Source organism: Strigops habroptila, chromosome 9, assembly GCF_004027225.2.
Source record: "Strigops habroptila isolate Jane chromosome 9, bStrHab1.2.pri, whole genome shotgun sequence".
Classification (NCBI taxonomy): domain Eukaryota; kingdom Metazoa; phylum Chordata; class Aves; order Psittaciformes; family Psittacidae; genus Strigops; species Strigops habroptila.
The window spans coordinates 35,496,574-35,516,027 of NC_044285.2; the positions used below are offsets into that span (position 1 = coordinate 35,496,574).

The following is a 19,454-nucleotide window of genomic DNA, read 5'->3' on the forward strand; positions in this document are numbered from 1 at the left end:
CAGGAAGAGACAATGCACTAAGCTTTAGGAGTGTGGAGTCTTTTACTCTGCCTCATATGTAATTTTTTTCTGGACAACATGAACCTCATAAACACTCAGACCAGATGGCGTAACATACAGCAGCAGGAGATGGAGCTTATTAGCTATCACTTCCTTCTGCTAGTATACAGCCTAGAAAGCTGAAGGACCTTTAAATCACCCTCTACCGAAAACTGAGTCCCTTTCATGAGCCAGTAAGAGGGATATATTGTGTGTCCTCACACAGACAGCACTTATTCATTACACATCGCATCCCTGCTCCAAATTGTGCAGCTACAAAACACACTTAAATTAAGGTCTCAGTAGATTTTCTAAAATTAGCAAAATCATATTGTAGACAACATTAAAAGTCTAGAATTTCTGTTCCTAACATTGGAAAACAAGAGAAAAAAAGATTCTAATAATACAAAATGCATCAACAGTTTTGATACAAGCCCTATCTAGTAATAGTATGTTACCAGAAGACTTTTATGTTCTTTTTTGTATTTTCTTCCTTAAATTACAGAATTTCAAGAAAAGTGCTTGCAAAAATAATTGGTTTCCTTTGTAATCAGCCTGTTCCTTCTCTTCCAGAATTCAGGAATGCTTCACTTCGCTGTGCTCCAATCACCTTCCACAACTAGATACACAGCTCTAAACAAATTCTGCAGCTGAAAGGTTAAAAAAATCCCATCCTTCATTAACCCATAAATCTCATTGCAAGAAAACACTGGGAACAAGAGAAGTAACTACGCAGCTGAATAGTTCAAGCCTACTACACCTCTAAAAGCCTGCAGAGCAGTAGCCCTTTCAGAGAGACTTTTTCTGTTCATTTTACGTTTTTTCTTGTCCTTTTCAAAACTAATGATCTGCCCTCCAGCTGCTAAAGTAAAAAAATGCATTTCACCATGTCCTGTTTACATATCAATAAACAGCCATTATAATATTCTTTATTTTGATAGTCTTGAACACATGAATACTACTGGCAAAGGCTCCAAAATAAGCAAGTAGCAGGCAGAGCTACTATATTGAACTGTTCTACCCTATTCTATCACTGCTAACTTGGTGGTTGATGGTACTTGAGCTCTACTTTTTTTAATATCAATAAGCATCTGGGGACATCCCCTGATAAAATTTCTCCCTTCATTAACTACTCTGTGGAAGTTTAAAAGCACGAAGTCATACATTCACCCAGATAAATGCTCCAAATCTCTATTAAAAGGATGAAAAATCACAGCCACTCTGTTGGCATCAATTTCCTCTGGGAAGGCTCACAATACTACAAACTTGTGGGATGTTTGAGTACTATTCTAGTGTTGTACAGAACAGACTCAGGGGAGAAGCTAATAAAGATTGGCTTATTTATCTTTACAGGTCATTTAAAAATAAAGAAATTGAAACAAAAAGTGCATGCTATATAAAGCCCAAATTCAACTCTCCATGGTCCTGGTAGAGACACAAAGCAGATTTGCTTCCTGGATGGATTTACATCATTCTGAAATCAGAGAGGAATATGGCTATTATGTAAAAAGCTTCTGCTACTTCACAGATGACAAAAAAACACTGTGACATTTTCCTGACAGGACAATTTCCTACCAGTGCTTGTCAACATGCCTTATATTTGTCTGTGCTGAAAAGTAAAACTGGTTTTGACTGGTCATATGATGCTAAGAGTTACATATGTTTAAATCTTCCCTCCTGGTAAGTTTAAATTTGCTGAATTTTAAAGCATAGCAAAACAGGCCACCAAGTTTTGCACCCAACATAAAGTTTTTCCCTTCCTAAGGAAAGAAAGTGCTTTACAGCACTGAAACATTTCTATTGCCTATGTAGCCTCACCATTGCCGGAATGTAACAGAGGGCAGAAATGAGAATCAATGGCAACAGCAGTAAGCTAAAAAAACCAAGGCTGAAGCAGCAGTGACCTTAGGCTGAAAAGCACAGCATTTGCCTGTTGTGACCCACGCCTCTTCATGAAGCCAACGGACTTCATCCAAGAAGATTTTGAACATTTAGCTGGATCTATCTACCTACTGCTCATGAAGATAATTTTACATCACTACAGAACATTTAATATGTTATCAATCTGCAGCTTTTGTCCTACAAACGAATTTTCCTTGCTTTTGGGGCTAAAAAGCAGAAAAGGTTGATTCTGTGTAAAGCTCTAAAACGCCATTTCCTAAAATACTAGTAATGCTGATTTTTGCCCCCACAATTGCCAGAAAACATTCGCTATTGGATCCTTCTGCTAGGAATAACTCCAGTTTGCCTTACCCCTAATGCAGTTCAATATATTTATCTTGCCAGGAAATACATGTTTGTCTAACCAGAAATTTACCGCCATACGCTCATATTGTTAACAATCAATAAACTTTATCATGCCAATGACTCAACCCCAGATGCTTATCCTATCAGGAATTCATTCCTCTAAATTAGAGTCTTCTACAAATCTATAATTAACCTAAAAGCCATAAAGCCTTTTTGTACTGCCAGTATTTGTAGAGTACAGCTCCCTTCATATTTACTTTGGTGGAAACAGAGAAAACTGTGGAGGAAAACAGTTCTAAAGATGTAAACATGTCATAAATAAGCTAGAAGAGCAATTTATGTATGGTATAGCTACAAGAACTTTTTCCTTCCTGCCAGGTCCATCAATGAATTTCCTAGCAAGAACAACATTTCTGACGGCTTCTTTCAAGTACAGACCACTGTGTTTAACAATTCTTCCAAGAATTAATTTACTATGTTTGCCAATATCCCCAAACTATATGATATTGGGTCTGCCAGGAATTTACTTCATAAGATCTTCCTGCCAGGATAAGATATTGCAGATTTACATACCATCAGGAGCCTGAAGGTGCCAGTGACTAAGAGAATGCATTTCAAAATGTACACATCATGCAATTAGCACTGACTCATCAGCAGCCAATGACGCTTTGTCAGGAGAGTTTTGTATCTGCTCCCATTGAGTTGTTAGGCCAGTAAAACTTAGCTCAGCTTGAAAGAGTCTGTGGTGTTATTTGTTCAATCTGGAATTGTCAGATAACTACAAATTTCTGATGCAAATAACTCCAGAGACACGATTTATCTTGCACTGTACTTTCCATGAGGACCTTAAGAATAACACCTAGAAATCATTGCTCAATCAATAGATTAATTCTGTACTTACAGGGTTTTTTTTCTTCCTTTTTTTCTTTCATATTTGTATCTATCAGATGTGTGAAACCAACCAAAGAATCATTCTAAGATTTGAGATACAATTTCAGGAATTGGACAAAATTATTGAAGCAGTTCAGTATTCTATCTTTGGGTATTGTTTTCAATCTTTAAAACAAGAGTTTGTGTAATTCACAAGATCCCATGGGCTTTCAAACAAAACTTTGACAGAAAACATGCTTTGCAAAATACTAACAGTGCTTTTCAATTTTGTAGGATATACTGGAGAACTCTGAAAATGTTTCTTTTGAGTTCATGCCATGTAGAGTTCTGGTTTATACAGACTGCCTGTATATGCAAATACGAATACCCACGCATAATGATTTTACATAATCTCAGATTTCAACTGAAACTTCTCATAGAAATAAACCCCAATATCGACAGTAACAATGAAATAGTCAAGCTGCTCATAACAAAAAACTTCCCAGAAATTGCTAAAATATATCAGTATTTTGAGCAATCACATTTACTCTGAAGCTATAAACACAATCCAGATGACTGCCCAGGCTAATTTATAACCTACCATCCCTAAGTAGCCAATACAAATTCTTCTAGTTTCCATAAACATCTAAATTTGTGATTCTTTTCACAAAACTAACTAGATCAGTACATACACCCTTAAACTTGTTCCTGTTAAAAGTTGCTCTATTTTTTTTTAATTCTGAAATGATCTTCTCACATTCCATCATTAGAGCTTGTTTGACTGCTATCTCACTCTTCAGTATTATCACTTCATTCATGACTGTTACTATGTGTCTGTTTTCTCATCTGTTCTCACACCTTTCATGGACGAAGTTCATAGATTTTATCCTCACCCATTAATTCATCACACTTTAAGTACTATTTCAGTTGTAGCTAAAGAAGACTGTTACGTCACTACCTGGGGATACAACCATAGATGCCCGTTTAGCCTGCATATGTAGAATTTTTTTTATGCGATAGTCTTAAGCAACAGCATAGTACAGCACTCTCCCTCTTTGAAAAAGGGCACTGTGGGGTTTTGGATTTTCTGGGGGTTTTTTTGGTTTTGTTTTTGATTTTTACATTCCAACGATGTGTCAAACATGAGAAAAACTTGTTAAAGATTCTGATGAGGAATTTTAGAAACAAACTGATTCAAAACAAATTCCATCTACAGTTTTATGGATTCGAGCCAGATTCAGAGGCCAAAACTGAACATTACTTTTTTTTCCAGTACCAATTGAGCAACTACCAAGAATCACCATGAATTTTCCAACTCACAGGCCCCATACCATGAAACTCGGTGTCCTTTTGGGAATAACACACTAGAACTGTAATCAAATCCAACTCCGGCTGAAGTCTGAAATGTTACACTCAGCTTTACAGACTTTTTTTCCCTCCTGCTCTTCAATTTTGAGCGCAACCAGTTTTATGTTTCAAAACTGTGTTGCTTGCCAGGCCAAACATTTAGGTTCAATATTTGGCAAAGGAAAACTGTATGATCTAAATCACTAGAAAGATATAGGTATGAATTCCCAAGAAGCCAAAGAGATCTACTTAGCAGTGCATTTACCAACTCAGTTATACCAAACTGAATTTGTCACAGGAGAAAACTGTGATTTCTAGTACAACAAGCAAAGTTCAACTCTATCCTTACAAACCACTACACAAGTATATGTTTCTAAAACCACTTCTATGCTCAATAACACAATAAAGCAAGCAGTAGATATTAAATAGTAACACACTGACCCAGACAATTCAGTAAAGAAGGTGCCCAGAGGTAAGAAAGCATTTAAGTGCCGCCCTGCATATTGACAAACTACTTTAGAGGCTTAAGTGATTTTCTTTGAACACGGACATCAAGCTTCATACTGCACTCTGCAGCAGTACATGAGGAAAAACACCAATGCTTGTAAAATAGAAGATCTGCAAATTCATACAGTATCTCATAAAAAATAATTTCAATGGAAAAATCTTGGGGCATGTATTTCCAAAAAATCATCTCACTACATGAGTGTAAAGTACTTGTTGGTCTGCACAAGCATAAATCTCATTCCTAACAGGCCAGCCCTGAGTAAGTGAGGTAACTTCATACCTAACAACTTCTTGCAGAAATGCAGACTAATTTGACCATCTGTCCAAAATCAATAATGTGATTTCTTTCAGAGGTACTGTTCTGAAAGGACAAGTTCAACATATCAGCTATATCAACATATCAGCCACAGGCTTGCTTTTTGTGTCTACAATAAAGTGATTGCCACCCTTTCATATGTGTCCAAGCTAGCGATTCTACAGCTAACGTGAATACCAAGAGCAGCAAAGTTTTGCGAACAGGGAGCTCTTCAGTGGCTGAGGGCAATGCAGAGGCTATGCTTTCATAGTCACAGTTAACACTAATGAGGTAGTTGCTTTAAGTAGGTCTACAAATACATTTACATCATCTCCAGTTACAACAAAATAGTTTGGTTTAGTTAACCAAACTCTCGTAGCATAGTTGAAGATCAAGTCATTTATAAAGAATCAAACATGTCAGTCGAGTTTTCTATACAACACTTTGTTGAAATCTGTATTCATGACTTTTTGTTTCCTGATACTGCAGTTTTGTAACTCTTTGGAGGGAATATATGTACATGGATTGAGGCTGTCTCTGGCAGCTAGCTATTATTGCTCCCCTGAATTATAGGTACTTTCAGACAACACCAGTATTATGAAAGTAACTTGATTCAGAGTATCTGCAGTAAAAAAAAAAAGGCTGCAAGAGCTATGCAGCACAGCTATGCTAATTTTTGCATTAATTTACACATCACAGAAGAGACAAATTTTCCACCTTCAAAAAGCCAATTTTATTTTCTTGTAAAAAGATTTGTATTTTAGTATTCAGGAAACTCGAGGTTTTTCTGGGTAGAGCAGTGAGGGACTGTGTTGCTCGGGGGTGAGGGGTGGGGGTGTGGATTTTTGTGATTTGTTTCTTTTGTGTCTGCTTTGTTTGTTTTTTAATAAGTACCGAAATTTTTAGCTGAGAAGTACTGGCTGCATTGTAACGGATCAATTTTATCACTTCCTTGAAGAGCAGGGATTGACTCCCCTGGAGCCCTATTGCTGTTACCTTTATGGGAACAGGACTCTTGCTGCTTCTGATACACGCTCTGATGCCTAAAATTCTCCCTGCCCCACCATCCTGACCTTTGTGACAGAGCTAAAAGGCAACAGATAAACTACTTGTCTGCAAAAAGTGTCTTAAATGCAGCAGGTGGGTTCCCACAAACAGCAGTATATCAGTCAATGCTGCAGAAAAATCTGCTCATTTCCTTCCATTTCTTTAGTCTCAATCTTTAGCTTTTACCTCCAACCAAACAGTAGCTTTTCTTAACCCTAAGTCAACCATCATAAGTTCTCCAGTATTTGAACTAGAATTCTGTCTTTACGAAGCAAAAGGCTAAAAAAGAAACTTAATAGTTGGCTTTTTTCTTACAACACACATTATCTTCGGTTTCTAAATGACTTGGTTATTTATGTGATTAGAAACTTTAAGAGAATTGTTGCATTTGAATTCATTCATAGGTTTTGCAAGGACATGCAAAGACAGCCTACAACCTCAGTGTTGATTTTATACCACACAACATATGCAAAGGTAAATAATTCATCAGTCAGCATTAATAAGAAGAGCAGCTACTCTGCCCATGGCAGGGGGGTTGGAACTAGATTATCTTTCCAACCCTAACCATCTATAGCTATCATGTGATGGTCTCCAGAACACCAGTCAGCCCATCCTGCCAGAAAACCAAATTTTACTCCCAAAAAATATTTCCTAAATTTCTAATGTTATAGTATGGTTAAAAATAGGTGAAAAGTGGGTTATTATTACAGCCCTTGAAAACGAAATGTTTGCTTGTCTGCTGACAACATATTGTTTCATAATACATAATCAGAAAGTAATAACCATAACTAGTAGACAAAATAAATAATTTACCTTGTGTGGACTGGTCAATGTTTTTTCTTTTTCTGCTATGACTGTTATAATTAAGTCTCAGCTCTTGGCTATATTCATTCAAAGTTTCTCTTGAGTCATAAGATTGCCTTTGCTTTCCCCCATCTTCACTTTCATCTGAAGAACTTGTGTAAGTTAGATCTACTTCATGTTTCACTTTTGACAGTGGCTGGTAGGGTTTGCAGTCCATCTGCTCCATCTCTGATTAAATAGGCTCAAAGTCATTAAAACAAGCAACTGGAACTCCTTAAGGAAATAGTCCTGGAAAACAAAAACAATGATCCATTTCAGACATCATATATAAATTTAGCTCATAAAAGCACATTTTTAGTTGAATAAACCAATTAAATTGTATTAATGTAACTATAATCTAGGACAGAATCTGAACATGTCTTATTTTACTGTCATACTTTTTAAAAATAGAATTAAAATAACAGCAACTTGAAGAAAGAAAAAAACATGACAAAACAAACCAAACAACAGATCTTAAGCACTAGCCCATTAGATCAAGCAATAACTGTACCTTATGCACAAAATATGTTAGAAATCCTTAGAAATGACTGTACACACATTTCAACAGGAAGAAGCTGCCACCCCATAGTACAACCCTCTTTTTCCTCTGCATCTCTTGTCTCAGCTCTTGTCCCGTAACCTTTCCTTCATGAAGCTGTTTCCATCAGTAATTTCAAGGCAAACTCTGCAATGAAATAACAGGGGCTATGGCACACCTTTTACAGCAGCATAGTTCAGAAACAGGGAGCTTTGTTAAAGTAAGTTTGGTGGTGTGGGTTTTTTTTTTGGTTGGGTGGTTGGGTTTTGTTTGGGTTTTTGGGGTTTTTTTGGCTTTTTTTGCCCCCCCCCCCTTTTTTTTAATGATTAATAGATGCTGTTAACCAAGAAAAAGAAATGTAACAAAAAAGGCGGGTGTAAACATCATTGCTAGAAGACCAAAAACACTGAAGTTAAAAGAGATTTTGCTTAATTAAAAAGTAATTGATCATAGCTGCTTAATGACTTTACGGTCAGCAGCAGAGGTAAGTCAGTCTAATACCCAGTTTAGTATCAGCCCATTTCCAATCTGCAACAAGGACTTTTAACCCTGTGCACTGACAGCTGTGGGTGCACAACATGCATCTCCAAAAGCACTTTTTCACAGAAGAAGTGAAACCACACAAAATATAAACACAAAAAAACCCCACAAAAAGCACTTTTTGTTAGAGGGCTATAGAGATGAGTTTAGCTTCTGAAATTATCTGAATTTTTGAGAAACAACTGATGGTAGCTGTCACAGTGCTCCAGCACAGTAAAACTTCATCTCATGCTTATGTGTCCTCCCAGTGCTTTTGAATGGACCACCTTCCAGTAGAGGTTAACACCTTGGAATGCACACCTTCCCCATGGTTCAGGACACTACCTGGAGAAAGAGCCTAAATACACACCTTATCTTGAAACACAAAACACCAGGGAGTTTCATCCAATCATTTAACCTGAGATGGAATAGCTCTTCAGAAACAACACCAGGATAAAGAGCTCTAGAATTAAAAAATCAACCAACCAAACCAAACCAAAGAAACAAACCACAAAACCAAAACAGAATGCAGTTCACATCTCATACTCAAGAAAGTGGGCTTGAAAGCACCCAGGTCAATAAAAACTCTTAGAGAGAGAGAGAGAACTAAAAAAATAAACCAGGGAGCTGCCAGTCTGGCAGAGACCAAGGCTGCTGACAAGCGTGTTGTGGGGTTTGAGCAATGAAGACAGATTTTTGTGCTCTGGATTGATTGCACTGTATCAAGTTGGCATTACGATGCCTCTGCAGACAAGTTATTAATAAGCACTATTTGCTTCTCAAAAGCAATTTGCCTAAATAATTTACTGTTATTTGCCAACACTGCCTATTATTGCCTAAGAAGTTCAGTACTTATTTGATGAGTTGCTTTAATAGTCTGATCTGTGACAGAAGAACGCAAAGGTGCTGTGACTTACAAGCAGGCGGCTGGCTTAAAAGATTACCTGATGAGTCTGTAGAAATGGTTACTGACAGGAAAAAGCTCTCCTATATATCCTGTCTGACAGAACAAATGGAAACGAAGCTACAAAAGCCAGAGGAAAATGAGGAGAAATTACGGGCCTCTACTAAGAAGATGCAGTAGGCAAGAAATAAATTTTGCCATGAAGGCAACAAGTGGAAGCAGCCTCAGACACACGCGGTGCGTCCCTCTTTCAAAACTGCAAAACGATGAACCTGACAAATATAGCTCATTGCTGGAAAAATCAGTAGCATATGTGTGCACCTTGACCCATGGGGAAAAAATTTACATAGAAGTTCCTCCTAAAAGATAACCTTGTGCACATCTATTGTGCAGGAGGTTTCAATAGTGACTTGGGTTTTTTAAACAAATAACAAAAGTTTATTAGGATGCACAGAGACCTGTAAACTTGGGCCACAGAAAACCAACTACTTTACTTGTTTTTATTCTTTTAAAACAAGTTTAGTAACTTTTCGTGAGGACAGTCTGTAGCAAAAATATATTTGATGATGTTAACTGAGGCAGCAGAGAGATCAAATTATTTAATGTAAGCAATTAATATTAGATTCATTACATATTCTGGGACTTCTCTTTCACTGTGTTACTTTTGTATGTGCCATCTTCTCATGCTTGAGGACACGCATTTTCCCAAATCTAAACTAATGTAAAAGATCCATGAAATATCCCCTTAGTGACTGTGATTTTATTACACCTTATTACTTAAGGGCAAGAATGATTAAACAGCACAACCAACTTATGAGTTTCAAAACCTTGGCATCACATTCCTCGTACTCCCGCCATCACCATACATGACCGGCTATAGGGGTGCAAAGGCCTGGACCATGCATATGAAGCCACAGCCCAATTTTTCTCAGCTAATACTGCCCACTAAGCCACTTGAGCACCAGGCTGTAACACTTGCTGTCTTTGGTGCATGCTGCACATGTCCAGGAAGACGTAACATGAAATTTTATACCCTTTATAGCTGAAGGATGCAGATGTAACGCAGATAGATGCCAAGTTGCCTACTTATTCACCACCCAAAGGAAGAAAATCTTCAGCTCACCTGGCTAACTCTTCCCTTCCCTCCCCAGCCCAATTCTACCAAAGCCACATAAAGCTCAGTGGGGCCAATGGCTCACGTATGAGCTGGAGATACAGCACCGGCATGACAAATGTCACAGTAAATCTCGATTTCCTGCCCCACTTGTGGACTAAACTTTCCTTTATTTTTGCTTAGGGCATTAATGTCTCATAAACCCACAACTTCCTGGCCTGATACGAAAGCTGGTTATAAATTATTTGTGAGAACTGGAAAAACACTTCATAAATTTTTTTATAAAAAATGCTTTTATGAATCAGGACCATATGATAAAAACTAGATGAAATCTTCCAGGCTTTCCTACAGTAAGAGATTCAGTTAAATTTAAGAATGATGTCATGTTATGATAACCTGAATTTAAACACTGGCATCAAATACTTTAACCATGTTTTATACTTTGTCTGGAAAAGGACAACACAATAAGCAACTCGAAGTGCTGGAATAGGGCCGGAGTATAAAGGACAGTGCCTGGATGTTTACACAGGTTTGTTTCTTCAAATAAATGGCCTGCACGTAACTAAACAAAATACCCAACCGATCAATATCAAGTTGGCCTTGTCAGCAAAATGATAAAGTCTCATAAAAGCTTATAGTTCCCATAAGTGACCTTTGTGCAAGTGTCTTAATGCTCTCCTCCTCACAAATGGCACTTCTTTGACCTCTCCATCACTGTTCTGTCATTGAAAGGTTTCACAAAATATTTAATAAAAATATTACAAAATATATATGTGTTAATTATTCATATAAATATACAAATATGAATTATATATTTAGGCACTGAATAGCAAGTAATTCTCAGCCATACTTTAAAACAGATATCCTATATAATTTAGATTTGTAAAAGAATACACAACTAATTATTCAAATTCACAATGAAATACTTTTGCAAATTCAAAAGAAGTCAAAAAGCTCTATTAGATGGGAAAACGCCACCTTTTAAATACTGGAACCAATATAAGCATGTATACAGATTTGTATTTTTAATGTATAATTTATGCCAGTTTCTAAATACATGTTGTATGTGTTATTACAAACTATTTTCCCATTTCACTTGCATCAAACCCCTTTTATATCAAGCACCTAACTTTCATGTTCTGCTTGTATCAGAAGCCCACTTGTTCCAAAGCACAGTAATGTCAGGATAACCATGTCTGATGAGCAAGCCTGCGCTGAGGCTGTTTGCAGTGCACATACTAATCAATAGCTATTTTATAAGAAAACTCACTGTACGCATTTATACTGCATAGAGGCTCTGTACTCAAACACAGTTATGCCAGAGACATCATGTTACTCTAATAGTGCTTTGTATAAATTCTTATCAGGCTGCTCTGATAGGGTGCCCATTTAATGAGCAAATTTCCACACTAATTACCCACTATCAAACCCATCAAATTACCAGTGGCATACCCAGTTGGTTCCACATACCCAGCCCAGACTTGTTTAGAGGTCAGGATATGGATAATAATGAATAACATTTAGTTGATTTTTACAAGTGTAAAAACATGAAGAATTGTAACCTTTTTTTGGCCTCAACTAAGCATTATGTCTAACATTCAGATACTCCAAACTACACAGAATTAAAATGTAATTGCAGTTATGATGCTAAAATATAACCAGGAAACAGTGCCTGCTTACATGTATTCAAAACCCAAATTCAGAAGGCAGCCTCCTGTAATTCCATTTTTCATTCTCAGAGGGACGTTCAATCAGCTACAAAACCCAGTTCCAGATTTGCTCAATTCTCTCCTGTATTTCTTTTTTTTCAACATATACCCTTTATCTGAAAGCTACCATTTGCTTATCACCTTTTCAGACCACTGGTTTTTGAAATGAACTACTAAGCAGGTATTTCTGGATTGCTGAAGGCAAAAAGAATAGCACCTTTATTCTGCAAGTAGTTTCTGAAATACAAAACTGAAATATGAAAGGCAAAACAAAGGAAACATTCTTGATTTGAGAATCTCTGAGAAATGCAATAGCAAAGTGAAAAAAAAATATTCTGACCTTGTACATACCTTCAAAAGTATCTCCCTCAAATATTTGTTCAGATATTATAAACAAAGGAAGACCTTATGTCATCCTCAAAGTTCTCTGTTTTACAGAACAGTTATACACAGAAAGAGACGCCCGATAAAACAGCTGAGCAGCAGTAAAGCAGGAACAAGTTACGTTTCTAGATGATGCATGGAATTAGGCAGCAGGATGAAGAAATATGGAAACTCTGCTTAAGTCTGCAGGATGGAAGCAGGTAATACTTTCCACTGGAAGGAAAAAAACCCTCATACTAAAGAAAGAGAAATAAAAAGCAATCCCTAGAAGACTGACTGAAGAAACTGAGAATTTGTAAAAACACAAGCAACCAAAATTCACAAGAACATTTTCTGTGGATCGTAAAATATCAACACATCAAAAGATGTTTGAAGATGACATAATGACATGTGGATCCCTAGGTACGACATGCCCAGTACTTCTCTGTGTATGAGTGAGACTGTGAACCATTGTGTTGTTCCTCCAAGTGGATACATAGAACCTCTTCAGAACAGATGTATAGATAAAAGAAAACAATGTGAGAATATGGGGGTTTACATATCTTTCTAAATCAGGTACGTAAATGCACAATCATGTTTTCAGGAACATACTGTGGGTTTAACACACTCCATAGAGGATGCGCCCATGGATGGACTACACTTGCCCATACATTTGTATCTGTCATTGTGATAGATGCAAGTGGAATAAGGTTCATTTTAACATTTAATGATCTTCATCTGAAATTAGTCAAAGTAATTTAATTCTAGTTAACAAAAGTAATTCAAAGCATTGCTCGTTTTATCCAAACTTTCAGAAGGAAAACACTGCAGAATAAAATGGTAAAGAAAGTCAGGTTGTTGCAGTATTTTGTGACATATGGCAAGACTGAAAGTGAACTGAAAAACATACGTTATGTCAGCTACTCAACTGTGATACAGAATTCTTGGCCAACAAGTGCCCTTCACTTTACTTGGAGAATTGCCACTGACTCTAAAAATCACACTACTTGATGTTAGTGAGCCTAAGTAGTGGAGGCTCAAGCACGAAGACCAAGCTCTGCTGCTGTGGGACAAAGTACATCCATGATTGGGGGTGATATGTCCTGGATAGGTTCAGACTGCCTCCTCAACTACAGATTTTTCTGATGAGCTGTACTTTAGGAAATACAACTCCTGATTATATTGCAAAGTAATTCCCGGTATGAACTTTTAATTTCAACTAATGGAAACACTGAAAAGTATCCCAGCATCTCTCCAACTAAGAACCCTGAAGCAGACGAAAAAAGTCTGGGCTTAAGTAAAACCAGCCAAGTGCTTGACATCTACAGGTTTGTTACAGAACATGTGGGCACATCATCTAACACCTTTGCAACTTAATTACTAACTATGGCAGAAGCAGTATAGGGAAAGAGGTAAAGGAAGTTTGGCCTATGTATGAGTGTAGCTTGAGATTACAGGATCAATATTCCTATATGGACCTCTCGGAAGTCTTCAGGACATTTCCAACATATATGACGCAATTCTTTGTACTAAATATACCCAGATGAAGGGCTAAAATGTTTGCCAATGGAAACTCAAGTTGCTCACCACCATTACGATTACTGTTTTGGTTTCAAGAGCCTAATTTTGCATTGTAAAAACCTAAAGTTAGGTTACTAAGTGAAGTCTCCAAGTTCAATGAAAATACAGTTTAATTATGGAGCTCTTCTGAACTAAAGAGGTAAACAATATCACATTTTTTCATATATTTTTATATATATATACACACTATGTAAGTGCTATCATTTATCTAACAAAACAACAGTGAGGCAAACGTAATAATGTATATGCAAATAGGAAAAACAGAATCTTCATTTCATCTAGGAGTAAGCAAGTATTGTCCTTTGGAAGTGATGCTGTTTGAAAATACATTGACATGTGGCGAGTATTGTATTTTTTTATATGTGACAAGAAAATTGAATCGTGCTTTGGCTATTTGTTGATAATGCAAATTGTATAGCCATCAAACTGAGATAATTATTACTATGTCTCTTTTCCAACTGTGTGCTTAATTAAGAAGACCCAGTAAGACCTAATTAGCAACAATGTAATTTTTAAAATCCAATTTAGTTGCTCAGAGATTACAAAAATTGAAAATAACATGTTCCACTTCGCTATTATTAATTTTTTGATATACCAATTTAAATTTTGTAGCACAATAAGGTTAGCGCAGGAGAATAATTTACCACACATCAATACCATGCAACATGTGGAAAACAGTTCAAGTATTAGATTGCCACTGATACTAGGATGCCTTGGCAATGGCATTTAAAAACACTCAACTGACAATTTTGACTACATTTTCACTTTTCCTGTTTTTAATTAGAATAAAGGGAATAAGTCTTCACTGAACAAACAAGACTTATTCATCAGAGTATTTATGGACTATCAAAGCATAACAACAAGCCTAAGTGCCATCACACTTGATGAGACAAAAGATTTGATCAGCTGACAGCACAGTGAACAAAGTCACAAAAAGGAAATTTTCATGGTATATTTTTTGTTTTTTTGCTCCTGGCATTATTCTTACGTTTTCATTCTCCTCTCGAAGAAAGATCACTCAAGATGTTGTGATAGATCCCAGGAGCCTTCAGCAATTTTCCACTTGCAAAACCAAAAAACTCCACCTAAAAAAATATCTGAAACAAACCCTGGTACCAGCTCACCTCTTTTGGCTGAATATTGCTAATTATTAGAATTTCTCTAGTATGGTCTACTCCTCAGCTTTGCTGTGGCTTGTTCATATCCAGCCTGATGACCTTTTTGGGGTCATTTATTTTTGCTACATTACAACTTCTAGGATTTCTAGAAGCAGCATTGATTCAGCAACATGTTTATTTCCAGTACAGCCTCAAAATGTTGATGCAACTATAGTAGGTATATGGATCTATAGTTTTATGTCTTGCAATACAGGGATATTCGATCAATTTATCCCAGCAGTGGGTAAGTTCTGTGAAGCCACCATTATTCACTACACACAGAAAGTGAACTTTTCAGCCTTTTCTTAAATACTTAGTTTTCTTAACTTTTGCTCTTCTAACTCTGGGAAGAAATAGCATCAATTATTATGCAGTTTTGACATCACCTACTAAGTTAAAACTTAAAAAGCTCTTCAGGCATTTGAAGTACTTTTTGCAAGAAGACCTGCCTACTGCCTGACCACAAGACCAACATCTGCATCACCTTCATTTGAAGTATCACTCAGGCTGCTATTTGCGTGCCTGATACCATCATGCTTGAGAACTGATCTTACTGTTCCTTTTCTTCTTGCTTTGATGTCTGTCAAAGTATTCAGTGTCTTCAAGTGCCATTGTTCTGACAAGCAGACCCTCCCAATGGACTTGTACTATATACTGTGACTCCCAGAACTGCTATTATTTGAGCTGGAGTCAGATTGATTTTCTTTCTGTTCACGATAGTGCTATGATCTTGCAGGGCTGAAATTACTGCTGATTTATGCCTTGATGCAACCCCTCGAGAACTGGCTTGTACCAGCATGTCACCTATGAAAAGGTACATCTGAATCCTCAGGGATCTTTCTAGTGGAACCTTTGTTCTCATTTCAATAGAGAATCCTTTGTAATGGATGTTTGCTAGAAATTTCTCCTGCAAGTACCGAGAGCCTTCCGCAGTGCAAACTGCAAGTATATTATGCATCTATCCATTTTTACCAGTCTGTGGGAGCCTTCCTGGTAGAGATTAATTTAAGGTAAGTTCTCCATTCACAACGTTACGGTTCTCACAAATTTATTATACCATTTTCTTTAGCACTCCACAAAGAATGCAGGTTGTGCTGGCACTGAAGAGGGAGAATATTCCCCAAATTTATGTCTAAAGGCTCACCTACACAAGGAACCGTAATGACTAAAACCACACAATTATGCCTCTGGTGTATTTGTGAGATAAAAAGCCTTTTATGTCAGGGCCTTCTTTTATTTGGACTTTAGAATAGGAAATAATTTCCTCTATTGTTTAAGTATTACTCACATTTTTACATATTCTGCCTATTAGCATCATGGACAATTTTTGCGTTCTCATTACAAGTAGCCTCTTCCCTACATCTTTGTGAGTAATTTTACCATAACATGCAGCACCTCTTCTGCAAAAATGCACGAACAGGTAGGCACTGATTTTACATTTAAACAAGTCTAACACGGTAAATTGCAATCACAATCTTGCCTGTTTTTAAAATCAGCCTCTGATACCTTAACTTTTTGTCCCTCTCTCCCCCCATCACCCATTGGTAGAACTAATTTAAATAGGCTGATAATTTTCTTCTCATGTATGCTTCCCTCATGGTGGAAGACAGAAGACAAACATGGAGTTTCAGCCACACAAATTTAGACAAAGGTTGAATGTTGAACATGAGTTTGTTCAATTAGGTATGAAAAAAAGCAAGAACAGTAACTGCTCTGAAGCACATGCAAGTTTTGAAGTATTAAAAAAAAAAAACAACCCACAAAAAAACCCCAAAACCCACCAATCAAGTTCCCTCACTAGAAAATAAACATGTCTATTAAAAAATATTTCTGAAAAACAAGCAGTTGTGGTATTTAATAAACCATTACTATAGAAAGCACCTTCTCTTTAGGACCTCTTAATAGTCCTAGACAAGATCAAAAACATCTCAATGAGGAGTTACTGACCAATTCTTGTTTCCCCAGGTCTTTAAGTGCAAGTGCTTCTGATACAGATACTGTCCTTTCTCCTAATTCAGGCACCACTATCAAGAGCAGTCTTTTCATGAATAGTAGAAGAGGGACTGAAGCAGGCAAAGTTTTTGGAAACTCATATTCTGCAATAACCAATTTCAGTTCAAAAGTAGATAAGAGTTTGCTGCAACTCATTCTTTCCACTAAAAAGGAAACTAAGCAGAGGTATCCAAGAAATCAAGTGCTCCCACTCTCCTGTTGAGGTGCTGGAAAGAAGATGAACCACCAGAAAGACATCAATAGCCTCTCTATCCTCAGCGACTACCAAGGGAGACCAGGACGACTACAACCCTTCCTTGGGTACACAGTCAGAAGAAATGAAACCGTGCCACAGTTAATTTTTTTGGAATAAGATCTCAAAACTCACAGCTACTTAAACCTTTATATCATGTACCTAATACATTACTATCACTATGACCACCCTGCTAAAGCACTTGGCAAGAATACATTCTCCTTAGCACTTGTGCAATGACTCCATTTAGCTCAGCTCCCTTTCTTCATCTGAAAAATCATAGCAGGAAGAAATAGAAGGATGAAACTAAAATATGTGGCCTTTGTTGCTTTTATAGCTATGTATATACACACACACACACCTATAGTAGCTGCATTTGAAAAAAATCAGAATCATTATCCCTGCCTTAGTATTAGAATGTGCTGTTGTCTTGGTGAATCATTTTTCCCCAGGGACTTTGTGTGGATAACAATTCCACTCATGTTAATTCTATTTACATTGGGAGCACTGCAGTACACATTTAATGCGAAGCTGTGTATCTTTCATGACCAAGAAAAATGTCACTTTCTTTTCCCAAAGCACCAAAAGGTTCCTTTTACTGTCAGAGAACACGATTATATGTTAGGGCTCTGCTATCTCTTTCTAGCCAACAAGGCAAGAAAATGACCTTTCTTTAACCTATGGCCAAATTGCATTATACATGGTTCAGTGCATATCCTTTCTTATATTCTTCCTTACTAAGTGTCTCCTTACTGAGGCTATGAGATGGGCACCTGCCTTTCAAATCCACTAGTGATTTCATTTTTTCCAAAAAACTTGCTTTCATTTGCAGAGGGACATTAGCTCTCATTCCACATTTCAAACCCATCTTTGTTACATTTATAAGTACCTGAAAACACTCTAAGCTGCAAGGAGCCTCTGCTAGGAGAACTGGTCACTGGTGGCTGCATTTCATCCCACCATGCAATCATGTAAAAGGTCAGAAAGAAATATGCCCTGCACACTCACCCACTCCATGTCTTGTGCAGAATGCTGAGGTCTTGTGCAGAATAACAATGCTTTGGAACAGTCCCGATACCCCCCCTATTCTGTGCCGCAATCTGCATGTCTGGTCTTGTTTCATGGGTACCTTGGTAATGAAAGGACTGAGCACAGGTACCTCAACTGTGCTTTGCTTTACATGAACAAGATGCTTGGGGAAGCAGGAAAATGTAGCCGTGATGCTAATGAAGTAAGCCACTGCTGATACACACAAGACAGCAAGCCAGTGGTGGAGGATTTCTAAATGATGAATATCATCGCTGAAGAAAATGACACTCTACAGCTGCAACAGAGTATTACGTTTTAAAAATAAGTTCAGAGGCAAAAGAACACGCAAATCATTACTTACACACATAGATTAGCTCACAAGTAGCCACATCAATAAGCTTCCTAGAAAACATCTGGCATCACTGTTGATCTGGAGAGAATTCTAAATATTCATTTCAGTGCGTTTAGGTGTTCAGGAGTTTTAAGGTTTGGCAATTCGCTATGTGACAAGAAGGTTTCTATAAACTGTTATTAAAGATGACTCATATTAATAGCTCATCTGCCCAAGAAGGAAAGTTGTGTAGCTTAAAGATACCTTCCTAAACGCTACCATTTTCCCAGCATGTTGTTTGTTACATTGCCACTGAAGGCATTAGTAACATGGAAGTAAAATGGGACTGTAGGCATGAAAGGAGACAGACTAGTAATGTGCATCACGTTGATCTTGTGAAGAACACTGTACTCTTAAAGGCTTAAATCTGAGCTTCTGCTACTACATTACACTAAAAAGAAATGGAAAGTACCAAACATTCAAAATAAAATAAAACAGTCATTTCTTGTTCTGTAGTACAGAAAAAGAAATCTTTGTTTGAAGACCAGCTGAAGACCTTTGTATAAACCCAGAAGCACTTCATGCCCAACTGACTGTCAGCATATGAAATAGGTCTGAGGCTTCACCTGCATGAGAGATACCAGTCCGATATACTTCTGAGAGGACAAAACTACTTTTTAGTGAAAATACTGTGCAAAATTGTCTAAACAATTGTTTACATATAGTGATTGCTCCAACATCACTGTGGTAATCTGTCAAGATGAATTTT

At 37.2% G+C, this 19,454-nt stretch overlaps 1 protein-coding gene across 16 annotated transcripts in view; it reads right to left on the reverse strand.

Moving 5' to 3' along the window:
• Window positions 1-19,454, reverse strand: part of TENM1 (teneurin transmembrane protein 1) — a 1,007,752-nt gene that overhangs the window by 245,032 nt on the left and 743,266 nt on the right. For 9 of the 16 annotated variants that reach the window (XM_030497214.1, XM_030497216.1, XM_030497220.1 and 6 more), the window contains 2 exons: window positions 7,707-7,880; window positions 7,166-7,444 (listed from right to left, as the gene is read on the reverse strand). In XM_030497214.1, coding sequence (XP_030353074.1) covers window positions 7,166-7,382 — 217 coding nt within the window. In that variant the 5' untranslated portion in view covers window positions 7,383-7,444; window positions 7,707-7,880. The remainder of the gene's footprint in view (window positions 1-7,165; window positions 7,445-7,706; window positions 7,881-19,454) is intronic. The other 7 variants (XM_030497218.1, XM_030497225.1, XM_032920163.1 and 4 more) reach the window with 1 other exon arrangement.